This window comes from Acinonyx jubatus, chromosome A2, assembly GCF_027475565.1.
Source record: "Acinonyx jubatus isolate Ajub_Pintada_27869175 chromosome A2, VMU_Ajub_asm_v1.0, whole genome shotgun sequence".
In the NCBI taxonomy this organism is placed as follows: domain Eukaryota; kingdom Metazoa; phylum Chordata; class Mammalia; order Carnivora; family Felidae; genus Acinonyx; species Acinonyx jubatus.
This window is the reverse complement of record NC_069383.1, coordinates 23,783,353-23,801,379: the sequence shown is the minus strand read 5'-3', so window position 1 is coordinate 23,801,379 and position 18,027 is coordinate 23,783,353. Positions and strand designations below refer to the sequence as shown.

Below are 18,027 nucleotides of genomic sequence, written 5' to 3'. Positions count from 1 at the left end.
TGTGGTCAGGAAGGTGTCAGTCTTGAGGGGGTGTGGTCTGGGCAGGCCAGGGGCACGGAGGGGTAGGAGGAACCAAAGGCCTGCAGGGATGAGAGCTTCAGGGCCAAGGTGTGGGAGGGCCAGGTGGGTGGCCAGGGAGGGGGGAAGGCCGGAGGAGAGCTAAGGAGAGGGAGGGGGGGCCGGTACGGGGCATCGGGCCCGGGGGCACAGGCCAGGGGGCAGCCACGTGGGGCTGGGCATACCTCTGCAGCGAGGGCAGCAGCCCCCCTGCTCCGTGACCTGGAGTGGGCAGGACAGAGGGGGGCACTGCAGCCTCACACAGCTGACCTGGCCGGCCTGCAGGAGATGCAGGTTCAGGGACTTGCCCTCTAGGCCAGGCGCCCCAGAGGCATGGGGACCTAGCCCCGACGCCAACGCCCTCCCCCCCCCCCACCATACCTGACAACGACACCACTCGCAGCTGCCTGGGGGCCCCTCAAACTCTGCCCCATCCTGGTGTTCCTGGCCCTGGGTGAGGCAGCCTGTGGGAAAGACCTTTCTTGGGTGGGGGGCTGTGCCACCTCGCCCTGTCCGACCTCGCTCAGGCCTGACAGAAAGAGGGGGGAGGGGTGGGGACGAGCATGGGGGGCTGGGGCACGCGGAAGGCAGCTCACTGTGGCAAACAGGACAGAAGCAGGGTCCTGGAGCGGGGTGGGGGCAGAGAGCTGGAGGACATGGCTTCTTCTGGCAGCGCACGGAACCTTCCTGGGGGGAGAGAGGTCAATTGCTACTTCCCGACTCCGTGTCATCACAACCTGAAACCAGGCTACACACTGCCCCCTGGCAGGATGCCCCCACTGAGCCTGCCGGGCTCAAACCTCCCTCCCTCGGCCCAGGAGACCAGAATCCAATCCTCTTCCGCTAGATGGTCCCCCGTGAGACCTGGGTGAGGAGACGAGCTCTTCCGGGCCAGAGAGGAGGATCGAGGGATGAAAGGTCACCACGTTCCCCAAAGGCCACCTCACCTGGCAGGTGCAGAGGGAGCAGCTGGGGTCGAGTGGGTCAGGAAGGGTCTCTCCATGGGCTGCGGTGACCCCATGATAGAGGCATCCTGGCAGAGCAGGAAATGCATTGAAAGAGCAGCCATCAGGGCAGCCCCCCATGGCCACACACGCAGCTGGTCCTGACGACCCCTACCAATGCTTAGGGAGTCAGAGAGGGAGAGATAAGTGTGGCCCACGGTGGTGGCCGGGAAGGTGAGGCTTTGGCCAGGCTGTGAGCGGCGAGACCTGAGTGCATGAAGGGAGTCAGGTCTGGAGGTGGGGTCAAAGGCCGCTGGGAAGTTTCTGTCTGTGGGGCCCACGTGACGAGTGGGCACACACACCCAGAATTGAAGGCAAGAGATGGGCTGGGCTCAGGAGCATGGGCAAAGGGAAGCCAGGCGGGAGGGACGCTCCCCCTTGTGACTGGTCACTCAGGGGGCATGGGAGCCATCGAATGGGTTTGAATCTGGCGATATGACATCTCAGGAAGGCGACGAGACAATTTGAGAGCAGGGAGTTCTGGAAGTGTAAGGCAGTTTGAGGAGACAGCAGAGACAGCCAGGAGGGTGTGGATCCTCAGGGGTCTGAGGAGAGCACAGGGCGTGGGTTTGCTGTGTGGTGATGGTGGTAAGACCAGTTGGGCCCCTGGGGGCTCCAGGAGGGGCAGGAAGGGCAGGTGCTGTCCTACCCTGGCAGGTTGGGCAGCAGTGTCCAGCCGGGGTGAGCGGGTGGCTGCAGCCCAGAGGCTCACAGGGCTGGCGGCCACAGGTCACAAAGCCTCCAAGGCAGGTACACAGATTGCAGGGCTCTCGGGGATCCGGGAACTCCTGGCCGCTCAGGTAGGACTCCCCTAGATACTCGCAACCTTCAAGAGAGGACAGGGAGGGGCAGGGCAGGGGGCAGAAATGGTGAGAGGTGAGCAGTCATCCAGTTCTGACCTTGGGCCCCAGTTGAGGCCTCAAAGACCCAGCAACTGGGGGCAAGGAGAAGGCTCAATCCTGGCAGGAGATGGGGGGGGGGGGCAAAGGAGTCTGGGATGGGGCACCGGCCAAAGGGCACACTTTCCCCTTTCAGCCTGTAATCTCTCTGGAAAGACCCACAAGGAATCTGTCCCTAGAGTTGGATGCTCAGCAGGCCACACCCAGCCAGAAGGTACCAATTTCTCCAACCTGGGGACAGCTGGAGATAGCCTGAGATGGCTTCGGAGACACTGATCAAGGCATCGTCTTTCCAATATTCTTCCGAGCCCCTTGACTAATCAGGGGCCGGACGGGATCCCAGGGTTGTAGCAAGCAGCTCTCTGACACTTGCTGAGAGGGCGCTTTGGGTGATAATGAGGTGTCAGTAGTAACCACAAATCCCTGGTGGGGGATATTGATAAGGAGGGAAGCTGTGCATGTGTTGGGGGCAGGGGGCATTTGGGAAATCTCTGTACCTTCCTCTCACTTTTGCTGTGAACCTAAAACTGCCGTAAAGAAACAAAGTCTTAACAGAAAAAAGAGAGAGAGAGAGAGAGAGAGAGAGAGAGAGAGAGAGGCAAGTCTCTGTCTCAAAGCCTTGGCAGGCAAAAGTTTCTGACTCAAATTTAATGTTCTATTTTTAACTGTATTAATAATTATGGTAATCTTCATTCCTGGAAAATCTAACTCATTTACAGTATGATATAAAGACTCCTTTCTAAATAGGTTTAAAAACAAAAGGATGGGGCGCCCGGGTGGCTCAATCAGTTGAGTGTCCCACTTCGGCTCAGGCAGTGATCTCGCTGTTCACGAGTTCGAGCCCTGCGTCAGGCTCTGTGCTGACAGCTCGGAGCCTGGAGCCTGCTTGGGATTCTGCGTCTCCCTCTCTCTGTGTGCCCCTCCCCGGCACACACTCTGTCTCTCTCTATCAAAAAAAACCTAAATAAACATTAAAAAAATTTTTTTTAAAGAAAATAAAAGGTTAATTTGAAGAAAAATAGCTAACTAAATAAACTTACAGGTGCGAGAGGGTATGTAGCAAATGTTGCTAAGATAGTACAAGAGTGGCCGAAGCCTGGGGAACTGAGTGGGACTTGTTCAACCCTCTCTTTTTTTTCAGGAGCTAAAATTAGAGTTACACTTAAAAATGGTTAAAGTAGGGGGGCCTGGGTGGCTCAGTCGGCTGGTGGCATCCAACTTCAGCTCAGGTCATGATCTCACAGTCCGTGGGTTCGAGCCCAACGTCGACTCTGTGCTGACAGCTCGAAGCCTGGAGCCTGCTTCAGATTCTGTGTCTCCCTCGCTCTCTGCCCCTCCCCCGTTCGTGCTCTGTCTCTCAAGGGTGAATAAACGTTAAAAAAAATTTTTTTTAATGGGTAAAGCAGTAAATTTTATGTTATATGTGTTTTACAAAAATACACAGTTTAAAATGTATTTTTTCAATTAAGAAAAATTAGGCCCAGAGAGGTTATGTAACTTGCCCAGGGTCACAGAGCCAAATAGCATCAGCAGCAGGAGAAACCCCAGGTTTTAGTCCAGTGTTTTCTGTTACGGTGACAGATGTTGGGGACTCACTCTAGGGCAGTAAAGATGACGCTGACCCGGCCTTCCCAGCCCCTCATCCCCACGGTCCCCTGCCCCTCACCATCACAGGTAGGGCAGCAGTCACCCCTGGCGGGGAAGGGGCACTGAGCAGGTGCGCAGGCCCTGGGCTCGCAGCTGACGCTGCCCTCCCAGCAGAGGCAGACGTGGCACGAGGCAGTGGGCGAAGGGAAACGCTCCCCGCTGGCAAAGTCCTTCCCCTGGTACAGGCAGCCTAGGCGGGCAGGCGAGCAAGGCGGGAGCAGTGGCGGTCGTGGTGGCCGTCTGCCAGGACCACGGCCCCCCTGGCCCTGCCAACCGGGCGGTGTCCCCCCACATTCTTAGTGAGAACCCCGACGTGGGAGTGGTGGGCCCGGAGGAAGGGGGAGGGTACTGGGGTCGCGCAGTGTTAGGGGCTGGAGGAAGGGGGACATGTCATAAGAGGGGACAAAGTAGGGTGAGGCTGGGGGCAGAGCTGGAGGGAGCAGGTGGGGGTGGGGTGCTGCCTAGGCCGGGAGGGGGCGCCAGTTACCGTCGCAGGATGGGCAGCAGGGCCCTTGGCGCGGGTGGGAGCAGGGCGCAGGCGGGCAGGGCAGCCGCTGGCAGGACACAGAGCCATCGAGGCAGAGGCAGCGGCGGCAGGGGTCGTCGGGCTGGGAGAAATGCTCTAGGTGGCGGGCCGGGACCCCGCCCCCTGGCCGCGGGCAGCCGGAGGAGGTGGCTGCAGAGAGCGCGCGCGCGCGAGTCAGGGCTCCAAGGAGAGGCTGCGGAGGCTCGCCCCTCCCTCCCATGCGGATCTGCCCGAGGGGTGCGCATCCTACCGGGGCACTGCGGGCAGCACTCTCCGGGCAGCAGGACCGGCTCTGGACAGGGCAGCGGCGGGCAGCGGCGGGAGAGGCACTGCACGCTTCCGCTCTGCAACAGAGGGCCCACGCCAGGCCGGTTAGTGCTGGGAGGCTGAGGAGACCCCCACCCCTCTGACTGCCACCTTGGGGGCCCTCTCCTGGTCTCCCAAGTCCCACCCCTACTCCCCTAGCCTCCTCCTCTCACCCAGGTGGCAGACTCACCAGACAGCGACACTGACGGCAGGGATCAGACGGGTGGGGGAAGTCTGCTCCGTTAGGGTACTCTTTCCCGCCAAAGGCACAGCCTGGGGGAGGGGGCAGCTATAGGCCTGGGAGGGGCCCATTCCTCCCCGGGTAGGCTGCCCTTCTGACCCTAAAAGCCCGCAGATGGGGCCAAGCCATCCCAGGAGACCGCCCCCCCCCCCACCTTCCCCATGGCATCCACCTCACCATTGCAGTCGTTCTGGCAGCAGGTGCCAGGCAGTGGATGGGCACAAGGGGCCCTGGGGCAGGCCCGAGGCTGGCAATGGGCATGGCCTTCCTGACACCGGCACTCCTGGCAGGGGTCTCGGGGGTGGGAGAAGCTCTCGCCATCCACAAATACTTGTTCCTCCAGGATGCAGTCTGAGCATTGGGGCAGGGAGAGGGGCAGGAGTGGGGGCGAGGACTGACAGTTCTAGGCATGGGCTGACAGCCCATCTATCCTTGGAGTCCAGGGCCACTGAGGAAATGCCAGCAGGAAGCACCACGGAGAGAGTGGAAGAAGGGTCTGTGTATGCAGGCATGGGTATCTCTCCGAGCACACGCTCGCATGTGGAGGCATATTTGAGCCCATTTACCTGATGCATGTGTGTATGCCTCTGAGGGTGAACAGCCAAGGAGCTCGTGCATGAACGTGCCTGTGTTTGTGATACACGCTCTGGTACAGACTCTCTAGGAGGGCGGGGCAGGGACCAGGTTACACTGCACCCTAGCACCCAGCCTCCCGCGCATCAGACCCAAACGTTTGTGGCATGGAGCTGCTTTATATAGACACAGGGATATATCTGACCGGTAAGGGTACTGGAGGAGGAAATACAGAACAGGAGGGAAGGGACATATAGGAACATGAAGGGATAAACATCTCTCTACTCTCCCTCCTACCCAATACCCTGTGAGTTCCAGAAAGTCCAAGCTGTGTCTGAAAACAACTCAGAAGGCTGTTGCTTGCTAGGGTATCTGTTGAGCCCGTGGGGCCATGGGAGAGCTGGCTCCGGGGCCCCCAAGCCAGACAGGTGTCATAAGCACATACCTGGGCACCTGGGGCAGCACTGGTCGGGTCCACTCTGGGGCCTGGCACAAGTTGTGGGAGGGCAGTCAACCAAGGAGCACCTCACAGTCCCAGCCTGGGAGCAGGGGAGAAGGCAATGAGGGTGGGCTCCAGGAGGGGCTCAGCAGGGCAGTAGCAAGCCTGGGGTGGTACCTCGCAGCGGCAGGCGTGGCAAGGGCTATCCGCGTCCGTGAAGTTCCGCCCATTGGCATACACTTGGCCGTGGTAGGTGCAGCTCTCACAGCTGGGGCAGCAGGCACCTGGGAGAAGCAGACTGATCAGAGCCCAGCTGATCCGGGTGGGCTGGACAAAGCAGGGGGGAAAGGCCAGATCAGGGTGGGGCACTCACCAGGGAGCTGGGTAGGGTGCTGGCAGGGGGGTGGGGAGCAGAGCACAGCCCCACACATGGGCACACCATCATGACAGGAGCAGGCCGTGCAGGGCTGACCATCAGGCTCCCACTGGACCCCCTCAGCAAACTCCTCTCCATCCAGCACGCAGGCTGCCACAAGGGGGGCTGTCACCATGGCAACCGAGACACCTGCTGCCACCCCTGACCTTCCCAGACCACAGGGCCCTGGCTCTGCCAGGCCTACGGTGGCCTCTGACCCCACGCTGGGAGTGGCTGGTGGACCGGACAGTGCCCCCCTTATTGTGAAGGAACCCCTCCATCTTCAGCGCCTGCGAGCAGCACTCCTTTGAAGCTGTTCCTCTTTCTCTCCCTCCCCACACATACCTGGGCAGAGCTGGGGGCCAGAGTCAGGCAGGGTGCAGGGGGCAACCGGGCACGCCTGCTCCTCACAGGACACCTCGCCAGCCTAGGAGGGATGCCGGGTGAGAGGTCCTCAAGGGGTGAGACAGATCTGGGGTGTGAGAGGGCGCGACTGGCTACCTGGCAGGAGCAGCGGATGCAGCGCCCCCTCTCTTGGAGTCGGAAGGTCTCCTCACTCTGGTACTGGTGTCCCTGGTACTCACAGCCTGGTCAGGAGGACAGGGGGACCGGGGACAGGGCTGGAGGCCAATGGGGAAGCCTCACGTCACCTCAAAGCATCCACCCCCCCCCAACCCTGATGAGCCAGCCTCCCCTACCTCCAGGTTCAAGGGCCCCGCCATGGTGCCCAGTGTGCCATGAGAAGGTGAGAACGTGACCCTCACCCGTGGTGACGGGAGCCTAGGCCGATCAAGGACTTGTCCTGCACTTTAGTTCAAGGGAGCTTCCTGTAGGTCTAAACGCCCGACCCCTCCCCCCTCCCGAGCCTCTCTTGGGCCAGTGCTTGCCCCTCTCCCGGTGACTCGAGTCCCCAGCTCACCATCACAGACTGGGCAGCACTGGCCAGGGATCCTGCCTGGGTGTCTGCAGGGCACGGGCGGGCAGGGCAGAGGCTCACACTGGACACTCCCGTTCTGCCAACAGGGCCTGATCAGCATTCACGAGGCAGGCCCAGAAGCCAGGCCCTCCCTGCCAGGCCAGCCACACTCACGGCACAGTGGCAGCGCGAGCAGGGGTCCCCAGAGCCCACGGGCTCTCCGCTGCGGTACTCCCGCCCATTTAGGAAACAGCCTGTTGGGGAATAGGGTGCCTTAAAGTCCTGGCCTTCATGGGAGACTGAGCTGGGCCACAGGTGAGCTTTCTGGACCCCCACTCCAGACTCCACCCACTGACTCACCATCGCACAGCGGGCAGCAGGTGCCTGGACGAGGCCGGGCAGGGTACGGGCACAGGCTGGAGCATTCTCGCTGGCGGCACTGAATGTGGCCCTCCTGGGAGGGGGCACAGCGGGCAGGGGAAGGGGCCATTAGAGCTCCGTCAAGTGGCAGAAATGGCAGTCGAGTTCCCATGATGCGCTTACTAGATGTTGTTATGAGTTGAGCTGTGCCCCCCTCCAAATTCATATGTTGAAGTCCTAACCCCTCGCACCCCAGAACACGACGTATTTGGAAATAGGGTCACTGCATATATAATTAGTTAAGCTGAGGTCATACTGGAGTGGGGTGGCCCCTCCAAAAACTGCGTCCTTAAAAAAGGGGAAATTTGAACACAGACACACACAGGGAGAACAACATGTGAAGATCAAGGCAGAAGCCAAGGGATACCAAGGATTGCCAGCAAACCACCAAAAGCCAGGAGAGAGGCCTGGAACAGATTCCCTCTTACAGCCCTCGGAAGGACACCTTGACCTTGGACTTCTGACCTCCTGAACCACGAGATGATACATTTCTGTTGTTTAAGCCAAACCCCTTTGCGGTACTTTGTTATGGTGCCCAGCACGTTACTGAAGCTCTCTGTGACTCAGTTTACCCATCGGCAAAGACAGTAATAGTCCTGTCCTCACAGCCTTGTTATGGGAATGAAATGAGATATGGCGTCCGGTGTGACAGCCACCTCTGGAAGCTGGCGAGTAAACAGTAGCTGCTGCTACTTGCCACGGCTGTTCCCAGACAGACCCCCGCCCTTTGAGTTCCCACCTACATCAGGGCTCACTATGTCCAGTCCCGTAAGTGGGCAGCCAGTGACTCTTCTCACAGGTGTCGGGAGGGTGGTCCATGTGAACAGGGAAGGGAGGCACGTGGTTGCAAAGGGGATGGATGCCCCATGGCCTTCGCAGTGGAGTCTTCAGACCTTGGTAGGCTGTCAGGAAACTGTATGGCTCTGGCTTGAAACACAACCCTTCTCAGGATGCTCCCTGCCTGGACATGACGTTTCCACGTCCCCACCTTCTTCCCCCAGGCTTCGCCCTGTCTGTTCCCTACACCTGGTGTCTTAGTCCACTTGGGTTGCTGTAATGAAATCCCATAGGCTGGGGGGCTTATAGACAACAGAAATTTACTTCTCCCAGTTCTGGAAGTCGGGAAGTCCAAGATCAAGGTGCCAGGAGATTCAGTGTCTGAAAAGGACCGGCTTCCAGGTTCCTAGACACCTGCTTTTTCACTGTTTTCACGTGGCTGAAGAGAGGAGCTAGCTCTTTGGGGTCCCTTCTACAAAGACACTAATCCCATTCATGAGGGCTCCACCCTCATGACCTAAGCACCTCCCAAAGGCCCTACCTCTAAATACGATCACCTTGGGGTTAGGATTTCAACATATGAACTTGGGGGAGACACAAACATTCAGTTCATAGCACCTGGAATGTCTTCCCCCATTTCTTCCTGCTTAAATGCTACTCACCCTTTAAGACCTAGGTAAACACCATCCCTTCCATGAAGATTTTCTAGATCTGTGTTGCCCAGTAGAAACATAACACAAGTCGTAAGTCATTTTAAATTCTCTAGTAGGGGTGCCTGGGTGGCTCAGTGGGTTAAGCGTCCAACTCTTGATTTTGGGTCAGGTCATGATCTCATGGTTGTGAGATCGAGCCCTGTGTCAGGCTCTGTGCTGGGTACGGAGCCTGCTTGGGATTCTCTCCCTCCCTCTCTCTGCTTCTCCCCTGCTTGCACACACATGCTCTCTCTCACTCAAAAAAATAAAATAAATTAAATTACTCTAGCAGTCAAATTTCAAAAAGGAACAGATGAAACTAAACAATAATATATATTCCATTCAACTGACTATATCCAAAAGTTATTTCTTTTTTAAGAACCCAAAAACCCAAAGACTTCAAAAAATGTTTATTTATTTAAAAAAATTTTAATGTTTATTCTTGAGAGAGAGAGAGGGAGAGACAGAGACAGAGCATGATTTGGGGAGGGGCAGGGAGAGAGGGAAACACAGAATCCGAAGCAGGCTCCAGCCTCTAAGCTGTCAGCACAGAGCCCGATGCGGGGCTCGAGCTCACGGACCACGAGATCATGACCAGACCCAAAGTCAGATGCTTAACCGACTGAGCCACCCAGGTGCCCCTATTTATTTTTGAAAGAGAGAGTACCAGCAGGGGAGGGACAGAGAGAAAGGGAGACAGAGAATCCAAAGTAGGCTCCACATTGTCAATGCAGAGCCCAACTCAGGGCTCGAACTCACGAACCTCCAACCATGGAATCATGACCTGAGCTGACGTCGGTTACTTAACCGATGAAGCCACTCAGGCGCCCCCCAAAAGTGATTTCAACATAAAGTAGCAATGAGATGTTTTATATTCCTTTCTTTTGTCCTAAGTCTTTAAAATCCCACATTTTGCACTTCAGCCCATCTCCAACTGGACAGCTACTTTCAAGGGCTCAGTGGCCACGTGCGGTGGTGGCCACAGACGGGACAGCGCAGTTCTAGATGTCTCCACGTAATCTGCATTTCTCTCTCCCCCGAGCTGTTGCTGCCTGTCATATCCTGACCTGCCTCACTTCCGGAGCTTGCAAGCTCTTTGAGTTCATTCGCGAACCCACGCTGCACATCTACGATGCTCAGAACTGGGCATACAGGTGGGCACAGCCCCATCCTCACCCTCATAGCGCCCAGGATCAGGTCTTCTCCACCTCTGTCCCCTCCCAGTGCATAGGGGATTTGCTCAGTGAAATGGAGGGATGAATATGGTTGGCCTGGGGATGGGGAGGGGTGAGGGGTGTGGGAGCAGCAGAGGGACTCACCAGGCACCGGCAGATCCGGCAGGGGTCCCCAGGGGCAGTCCACTCTTGGCCATGATCCCAGCGAGAGCCACCTTCCGTGCAGCCTGGGGTTGAGGTAAAGATGGACACAGAGGAAGCCCGGTAGGAGCCGGCCTGGATAGCAGCTTCAGCCGGCCCCGACCCTCTTTCACATGCCCTGAGCCCACACCAGACCAGGCCATGCCTCTGCCTAGACTCCTGAGGGCTTCCAGTGCAAGGCCTCCCGGGTCCCCAGTGTGGCCACGCCCACCTCCCCCCAGCTCTTGGCCCCTCCTCACCTCTCGCTGTAAGCGTTGGCCATTCGCGTACATTTGCACCTTCCCGCCTACCACACACCCACCTCACTTGACTGTCAGTCCCGAGCCTTTGTGCAAGCTCTCCTCTCTTCCTGGAATGCCCTCTGCCTTATTCCACCCTTCCCCTAGCTAACTGCTCTTTATCCTGAAGGTTCACTCAGGACGCGCCGCCTCCAGGACGCTTTCCTTCCTGTGTCCAGGCTGGATTAGGTCTCCTTCCTCTGCGTGTCCACAGTGCCCGGCACCTGCTTCTAATACTGCCTTTGCGACAGTACTGGTGTGTGACTCAGTGTCACCCTCTAGTGGTCTTCTTGGAGGGGGGGCCCCCTTGTGTCTTCCGTGCACATAGCAAATGAAAATGCTCAGCATTTATCAAGGTATAGAATGGCATTATCCACACCTCACAAATGGGGAATCGAGACCCAGAGTAACTCCCTCAGAGGTACCCGGCCACGAAATGGTAAGGGCGGGATTTGAGGCCAGGCACCTCAGCTCCAGAGCAGCATTGGCCGGGCATCGCTTCCCCACTGACCAAACCCCCCAGGTCAGGGCCAGCAGAATGGGCTCTGGAGTTGAAGAAATGCTGTGACGTCCCCACCTGGAGCTCTACCAGGGAAGGGTCAGGGCTCTCACCTTGGCAGGTCGGGCAGCAGTGGCCAGGCCTCAGGACTGGCTCAGGGCAGGGGCTGGGTGGACACTTGATGGGTGCACAGCGAACCAGGCTCCTCTGTAATACACCAGTTGCCGTAAAGCCACCCGGTCTGGCTCCCAGACAGGGCAGGGTGGACAAGCGTCAGACATCCTTGGAGGGATGGGGCACAGGACCGCGATGGAGGGTGAGCCTCACCAGCAGGAGGTCTTGGGAGGTATATGAAAAACCAGCAGGTGTGACCCAACAGGGAGCAGGGAGAGTATATGGAGGAGCAAGGCCTGAACGAGGCGGGTGGGGACTCACCAGGCAGGAGCATTGGAGACAAGGGTCGGCGCTGGACAGGAAGCTGGCCCCCTCTTCATAAGGCCGCCCCTCATACTCACAGCCTGGGGAGGGTTGTCAGGATGACAGGCCGGTCAGCAGAGAGCAGGGCGAGTGGACATCACCCAAGGGAAGGCATGACCCCAAGTAGGTACCGGACCCTCCGGGGCTGAGGGGATGGAGGGGCAGGGTGGGGCGACAGGTCACCTGGCCGGCAGACAGGGCAGCACTCCCCAGGTGGGGTGTAACTCTCCAGGCAGTTGAGCTCTGCACATGAGGGCCCCTGGCACCGCACGGTCCCTGCCTGCAGGGCAGACACTGAGCCCTCCCTCCCTCTCCACTGCCCGAGTTGAGTTACTCCGCAGGCCTGGTGGGCCTAGCAGGCTGCAGGCCTCGAGGCCTGGGTGGCAGCAGCAGCTCTGTCTGGCCCCCAGATTGGGCTCGGCATGCCGAGCATCAGGGATGTGCGTGGCGGCCGGGACTAGGCTCTGATTCCCTTACCTGGCAGGCGCAGATGACACAGGGCTCTGGTTGCCATGTTTCCCCATCCCTGTGGCCTCCAGGGCAGCCTGAAAAACCAGGGCCAGGCCCCCGAGTAAGAGATCCAGGGTACCGGAACCAAAGCACCCACAAGGGAACCACATCAAAGGGCACCGTTCAGGGGGCGCCTGGGTGGCTCAGTCGGTGAAGCGTCCGACTTCAGCTCAGGTCACCATCTCGCGGTCCGTGAGTTCGAGCCCCGCGTCGGGCTCTGGGCTGATGGCTCAGAGCCTGGAGCCTGCTTCCGATTCTGTGTCTCCCTCTATCTCTGCCCCTCCCCCGTTCATGCTCTGTCTCAGAAATAAATTAAAAAAAAAAAAAAAAAAAAAAGGGCGCCATTCAGGAGACAGATTTTTGTATTTACTACAACTTTCCAGCAGATGGCAGTAAAGCGTCTGACTCAAGCATAATCAGATTTCCACTATTTTACAATAGATGCAAGTGTTGAGGAAAGGGTGCTTTTTAAAAAATTTCACGGAAGATATAATATGAGCTAGCAGTGGCCTTGAGGCACCATGCGTCCTGAAATCTGTGTGTGTGTGTGTGTGTGTGTGTGTGAGAGAGAGAGAGAGAGAGAGAGAGAGAGAGAGAATGTGTGTGTCCCTTTTCTTTGGGATCCATCAACTCCCAAGACTCCACTCCTCATCTCTGGCCAAGACTGCCAGTCTACATTTCCAGACCTCGCTGGTCTCCTGAGCCTCTGACCCACCCTGTGCCCCATCAGCTGATATTCTGCCATGTAAAGTACAGGATGCCGGGTCGAATTTGAATTCCACGTAGACGATCCATATTTTTTTTAGTATAAGTATGTCCCAAATATTGCATGAGACAAACTTACACCAAAAAAGTATGTGTTGTTTATGAGAAACTCAAAGCTAACAAGGCATCCTGTATTTTTGGGGGTAAATCAGGCAACCCCATCTCCCTGACTCGGAGCTAGTAACATCCCCCAGCAGAACCACTGCCTCCTGCCTCCACTTCCTCCCAGTTCCCTTCATGTCACTGGCACCACTGCCTTCCTAGTTCCCCACTATTGCATGGGGTCTAACCCACCAGCTCCTGCCCATTGTTTTAGAAACACCCCGCCCCTCTGCAGCCACTGCTATCCCTGGCTCCATGCCTAGACAACCACTGTACTAGCCCGCTAACTTGTTCTGTCTGCATCCAGTCCATACCAGATGGTTAGTCCTAAAACACTCCTTTGAACAAGCCACACTCCGGCTCTGCAGCCTTCAATGGCTCCCCATTGCCCACAGAAGAAAGTCCAAAATGCAAGGCTTACAGCAGTCTGTTACCACTGAGCCTCTGGCAGCTAACCACATACTGCCCTTCTTTACGTTCTCTTACTCTATTCATTGGATCTTAAATCTTGTGTTATGTTGGCTGTTTATTTTCTCAACTAGATTAGAAGCTCCCTGGGGGCAGGAAAAAGATCATACAGAGCTTTTGGATCGGTCCCAGGCCGGAGTGAGTATTTGCTGGCTGTGCTTCTGTTCTGAATTCCCTAACTACTGCCAGAGTGGGTGGGCAGGCACTCTCTGGGCATGTGGCAGGGGGCAGACGATGGCTCTGGGGGCCCCAGAGTGAGTGCAGGAGGCGAGGCTGGCAGGAGGCTGACCTGGCTCACAGTGAGGACAGCATGTTCCTGGCTCCGGGCAGGGTCCTCTTGGGCATGGCTTCTGGGTACACTTTATGGTTCCTTCCTGTGGGGAAGCAGACTAGTGGCTGCCCAGCCATCAGAACCCCGAGGACCTGGCCTCCAGAACTGAAACCTCACCCCAGGCTGTGACACACCAGAGGAGCAAGAAGTTGAGGCAGCTCAGGGTACATGGGCTACCTTCGGTCTGAGGGCAGGAAAGAGACACCCTACCCCCACTCCCATCATCTCCTACTGCTCTTGGCCCCCAGAAAGCATCTCTTCCAGGTGCCAGCAAGTTCCCAGAGTGGAGAGATCCTAGGAAGGGAACTGAAAACTTCCTCAACGGAGGAGCGAGGAAGGAAAGGCTGGAAGAATGTGGATGTGGAGCCGAGTGAGGGGGAATAGGCAGGTAGATGACAGGGACAGGTGGATGGGCAGGGACAGTGAGGGTCCACAGGAGAGGGGGCATGTAGGAAGACAAGCAACTCCATCCTCTCTGCCCTCCATGCCACTGTTTGCCAGGCCCAAATCAGAGAGGTTTGGGGGCTCCCGCCATGTGCGTGTGGTGGGGGGGGGGGTTAAGCCCCAGAAAATATAGCCACTTGGAATCAGCCGGAGCCACTGGCGGCCAAAACTTTGGGGGAGGGGCAGGCAGACCCCATTACATGACATTGAGCACACCGGGCCGCAGTGGTTGGTAGCTTAAGTGAAGCAGGTGAGGGGGCCAAGTATGGGATATCCAGGTGGGTCGCAGGAACTCACCAAGCAGTGACAGGTGGTGCAAGCGTCCGGGGAGAAGGTCTCCCCGTTGCCATAGGTCTGACCATTGTGGCTGCAGCCTGGGGAGAAGATAGTGCTGTCACTCAGGCACTCGCGGCCATCTCTAGGTGCTGAGGTGGTCCTGGCAGGCAGACAGGGTGGCACTCACCGTGGCAGTGGGGCAGGTCGGGCTTGGGGTCACAGTGCACGGTCCCATCCTGGCAGACACAGGCGGTGCAGGTGTCAGGCTCCCAACGAGCACCCTCGGGCCAGGCCCGCCCCAGCCCCCAGCACTGGGGAGACGCTGGGCGGCATTCACAGGACTCCAGCTGCCTCACCCTCGCCTGCAGCTCTTTGTTCTGGGGAAAGAGGGAGAGGGGAAAGTGGGGGGCACTGGCTCAGCTCCCCGCTACCCAACACATCCCGCAGATTTGTAGGGTGTGAAGACCGAGCAGGACGAGAAGGAAATCTGACAGTTCCAGGGGAGAGGTGGGTGCCCTCCACACAGCATCCAGTTTAGACACAGTTCTCAGGACCTAGAGTCTGGACGGGCTCCCAGAGGGACATGGCGTGCCCAGACCTCTCCTTTGGAAAGAAGGGGGCCCGATCCCCTCCCTCTAACAGTTTAAGTCCTTTACCCATCCAAAATCTTTCCTGATGATGCCTTATGTATCATAGGTCCTCCATAATATTTGTCAAACACATGAAAGAATACGAAAGTCTAGATGGAAAAAACAAATACTCCAGAGGCTCTTCGTTTATATGAAAGAATCGATGTGAAGAGCTGTTCATATAAGAATTTCTCCATGTGCGTTTAAAATAAAACTTGGGGTGCCTGGATGGCTCAGTCGGTTAAGCGTTAGACTCTTGATTTTGGCTTAGGTCAGGATCCCAGGGTCGTGGGATCAAGCCTCGAGTCAGACTCCACACCGAGCATGGAGCCTGCTTAAGATTCTCTCTCACTCCCTCTGCCCCTGTCCCCCGCTCATGCTCTTCCTCTAAAATTAAAAAAAATAAATAAATAAATAAATAAATAAATAAATAATAAAAGCAAAAAGCTGGCATTAAAAAACTAATAAAATAAAACTCTGTTTTAGAGTTCCGGGCCCCCTCCCCCAAGTCCAATCCTTCCTTCCTCTCACTACACAAGACCTGCCCTACCCCCACCACCATCCCCCCCCCACCCCCACCCCCCACAAGCCCTCCGGCCTCCAGCACTACCTGCTCTCTGAGTTCCATCATCTGGGCCTCCAGCCTTTCCAGTCGCTCCTCCAGGGGGCGCCACTGCTCCTGTGGGGCCCCAGCATGGGATGAGGAGCGGGCTGGTGCCTGCTGCTGGTAGTCCTGGATGTCAGCAAGCCCAGGGGGCTCCGGGAGGATGACCCCACCTGAAGAGCACAAGAATCCAAGGTGGGCCTGTGGGTGAAAGGTTTCCTAGCAAGGTTTCCTGGGTCTTGTCTTACAAACCATGCAGGGAAGGAGGGGTCGCCCCGTGGCCCACCCCTGTCCATCTGCCCACCTACCTTCCAGAGAAGGAGATATGGTCTCTGAGGGTGCTGGCACGGAAGCGTGGAAGGAGAAGGGAGAAGGTGAACAAAAGTGACCCAGACCAGCTTTCCCAAGTAGCAAGAACCTCGGTCAGATATCAGCCCCAGGGCCCCTGACCTGCTGGGGATATGACAGGGAGTGTCTAGACCAGGGCCTTCCTGTAGCCTCCCTGATGCTGCAGGGGTCCCCAGCCACGGGGAGCGTGTCAGGGTCATCCATCTTGACATGGGTCAGGGTCTTGGCCAGGGTTAGCCCCGGGAGCTGACAAGTCAGGCTGGGAGGGCCCAGAAGTCAGTGCAGGCTGCAGGGCAGGAGAGGGAGACGGACATGCGAAAGGCGGGGCTGCTTTATGGGGCCCGGGGTCTGGTGTGAGCAGCCCTGGCCCCCCAACTGCCTGTCCTCACCTGTCAGCAAGGGCACTGCTTCCAGAGAATGTGCACAGGGAGGGGCAACTGCTCCCTCTGCTCCACCCCCACCCCGCGCCCAGCCTTGCCACTATTTCCAGGCCTGTGGTAGAGGGGCCTGGGGACCCCCACATCGGGAGCCCGCATTCTGTACCCGACAGAGGTTCTTGCTACTCGGGAAAGCTGGTCTGGGTCACTTTGGTCCACCCAGGGCTGCCTTCTCCTCCTTCCACGCTTTCAGGCCAGCACCCTCACAGACCATTTCTCCTTCCCTGGCAGGTGAGTGGGCAGGTAGACAGGGGTGGGGCACAGGGTGACCCTCCTCCCCTGCATGGTTTGGAAGACAGGACCCCACACTGGGCAGAGGGGGCTGCATTTCTTGAAGGGTTTGGGGAAGGAGTTGGCAGGGCCCCCACTAGCTCCCAAGGCACCAGGCTGAATAAAGACAGCCTGTCCCTGGTTTTTTGATGACACTGCATCAGAGAAGGGGGTTTCTCTGAGTTCAGGCCTGAGGTTGGACAGCCATTTCCACCTCACTTTAATCCCTCCCCTTCAGTCAGGAAAGTAAAAACCGTGGGGCGGGGATAGGCTGACTCCACTGACATCCCACAGACCAGATCGCTCTTCCGGGTGGGGAGTGGGCAGTGGAGGGGCTGGAGGAGGAAGAGGAGGACGGAGAGAGGAGGGTCTTTCCCTCAGAGGCAGCTCATTAATGAGGCCGGGCTTGGGTTTCTCGAAGACACTAGTCCTGTGAGGTAAGGGACTGTGTCACCCACTCCCTTGTCCCCACACCCCCAAGCGGGGGTTGGAGAGTCTAATCTGAAACCCAAGTTGTCTTCTTTCTTCCAAACCTGCTTTGGCCTGAGTTTCTTGGCTTGGGAAATGCTATCCCCGCCTACTAAGAGATCTGGGGCTCAGATTCCCCGTTTTGTACCCCCCAACCCATCAGCCTCTGGTCTCGCCCAGGTGTCCCCAACCCACTCCTCCCTCTTCTCCTCTCCCCTCTTTCCACTCAGGAGGCTGAAGCCAAAGCCCACCTCCTGCCTCTACCTGCTCCTCCTCTCTGGCACCCACCTCTCTAAGTCACACATCTGAAGGTTCCCAGCAGCAAGTCCAAAGGTGACCTTTTGCAAATGCCCCCGTGCCCTGCTCTTCCCCACCTCCGGGGTCTAACGCCCCAACAAACGCCAGCACCCAAACCTCTTGTGCACATTCCCATCCCCCTCCCTTGCCAGGTATCCTGTCACCTGGAACTGTGCTCCCTTGGTATGGCTCCAGTATCTAGCATTCTTCTTGGTGCCCTGAAGGGCAGTTGCAGATGATCAGTACCGTCAACCGCCCCCCTTCCCGTCCCGGCTTGACACCCCCACCCCATGACCCCTCCTCCAGTCCTATTTAAGCAGTCACACTAAGGGAGGCAGGGAGAGGCTGGGGGGTCTCCGGCAGGGAAGACAGGACCAGTCCCTTGCCTGGAGAGACCAGCAGAAAGAGCTCCTGATTGTTTCACGGAGCCTGATTGCTCCCCGTGGAATTGTCCTCGGCTCCCCTCTCCCCAGCCGGCTGCCAAGTGCTTGCACTGACCCCTCTTTTCCTGCCTGCCCTCCTAGGAGAAGGCCAGA

General features: G+C 57.6%; 1 protein-coding gene across 5 annotated transcripts in view; it reads right to left on the bottom strand.

Moving 5' to 3' along the window:
- KCP (kielin cysteine rich BMP regulator) overlaps positions 1-18,027 on the bottom strand; it is a 30,735-nt gene that overhangs the window by 7,462 nt on the left and 5,246 nt on the right. Inside the window, exons 1-28 of one of the 5 annotated variants that reach the window (XM_053218113.1) lie at positions 15,980-17,628; positions 15,678-15,872; positions 14,626-14,815; positions 14,460-14,536; positions 13,677-13,761; positions 12,020-12,087; positions 11,726-11,822; positions 11,501-11,583; positions 11,179-11,272; positions 10,232-10,314; positions 7,384-7,477; positions 7,198-7,277; positions 7,027-7,120; positions 6,609-6,694; positions 6,453-6,534; positions 6,066-6,218; positions 5,870-5,976; positions 5,699-5,792; positions 4,858-5,031; positions 4,630-4,712; positions 4,384-4,477; positions 4,095-4,283; positions 3,627-3,797; positions 1,711-1,887; positions 1,005-1,090; positions 654-744; positions 439-521; positions 243-336 (exon numbers count right to left, since the gene is read on the bottom strand). In XM_053218113.1, coding sequence (XP_053074088.1) covers positions 243-336; positions 439-521; positions 654-744; positions 1,005-1,090; positions 1,711-1,887; positions 3,627-3,797; positions 4,095-4,283; positions 4,384-4,477; positions 4,630-4,712; positions 4,858-5,031; positions 5,699-5,792; positions 5,870-5,976; positions 6,066-6,218; positions 6,453-6,534; positions 6,609-6,694; positions 7,027-7,120; positions 7,198-7,277; positions 7,384-7,477; positions 10,232-10,314; positions 11,179-11,272; positions 11,501-11,583; positions 11,726-11,822; positions 12,020-12,087; positions 13,677-13,761; positions 14,460-14,536; positions 14,626-14,815; positions 15,678-15,872; positions 15,980-16,231 — 3,256 coding nt within the window. In that variant the 5' untranslated portion in view covers positions 16,232-17,628. Of the gene's footprint in view, positions 1-242; positions 337-438; positions 522-653; positions 745-1,004; positions 1,091-1,710; positions 1,888-3,626; positions 3,798-4,094; positions 4,284-4,383; positions 4,478-4,629; positions 4,713-4,857; positions 5,032-5,698; positions 5,793-5,869; positions 5,977-6,065; positions 6,219-6,452; positions 6,535-6,608; positions 6,695-7,026; positions 7,121-7,197; positions 7,278-7,383; positions 7,478-10,231; positions 10,315-11,178; positions 11,273-11,500; positions 11,584-11,725; positions 11,823-12,019; positions 12,088-13,676; positions 13,762-14,459; positions 14,537-14,625; positions 14,816-15,677; positions 15,873-15,979; positions 17,629-18,027 lie in introns of those variants that run through there. The other 4 variants (XM_053218111.1, XM_053218108.1, XM_053218109.1 and 1 more) reach the window with 4 other exon arrangements.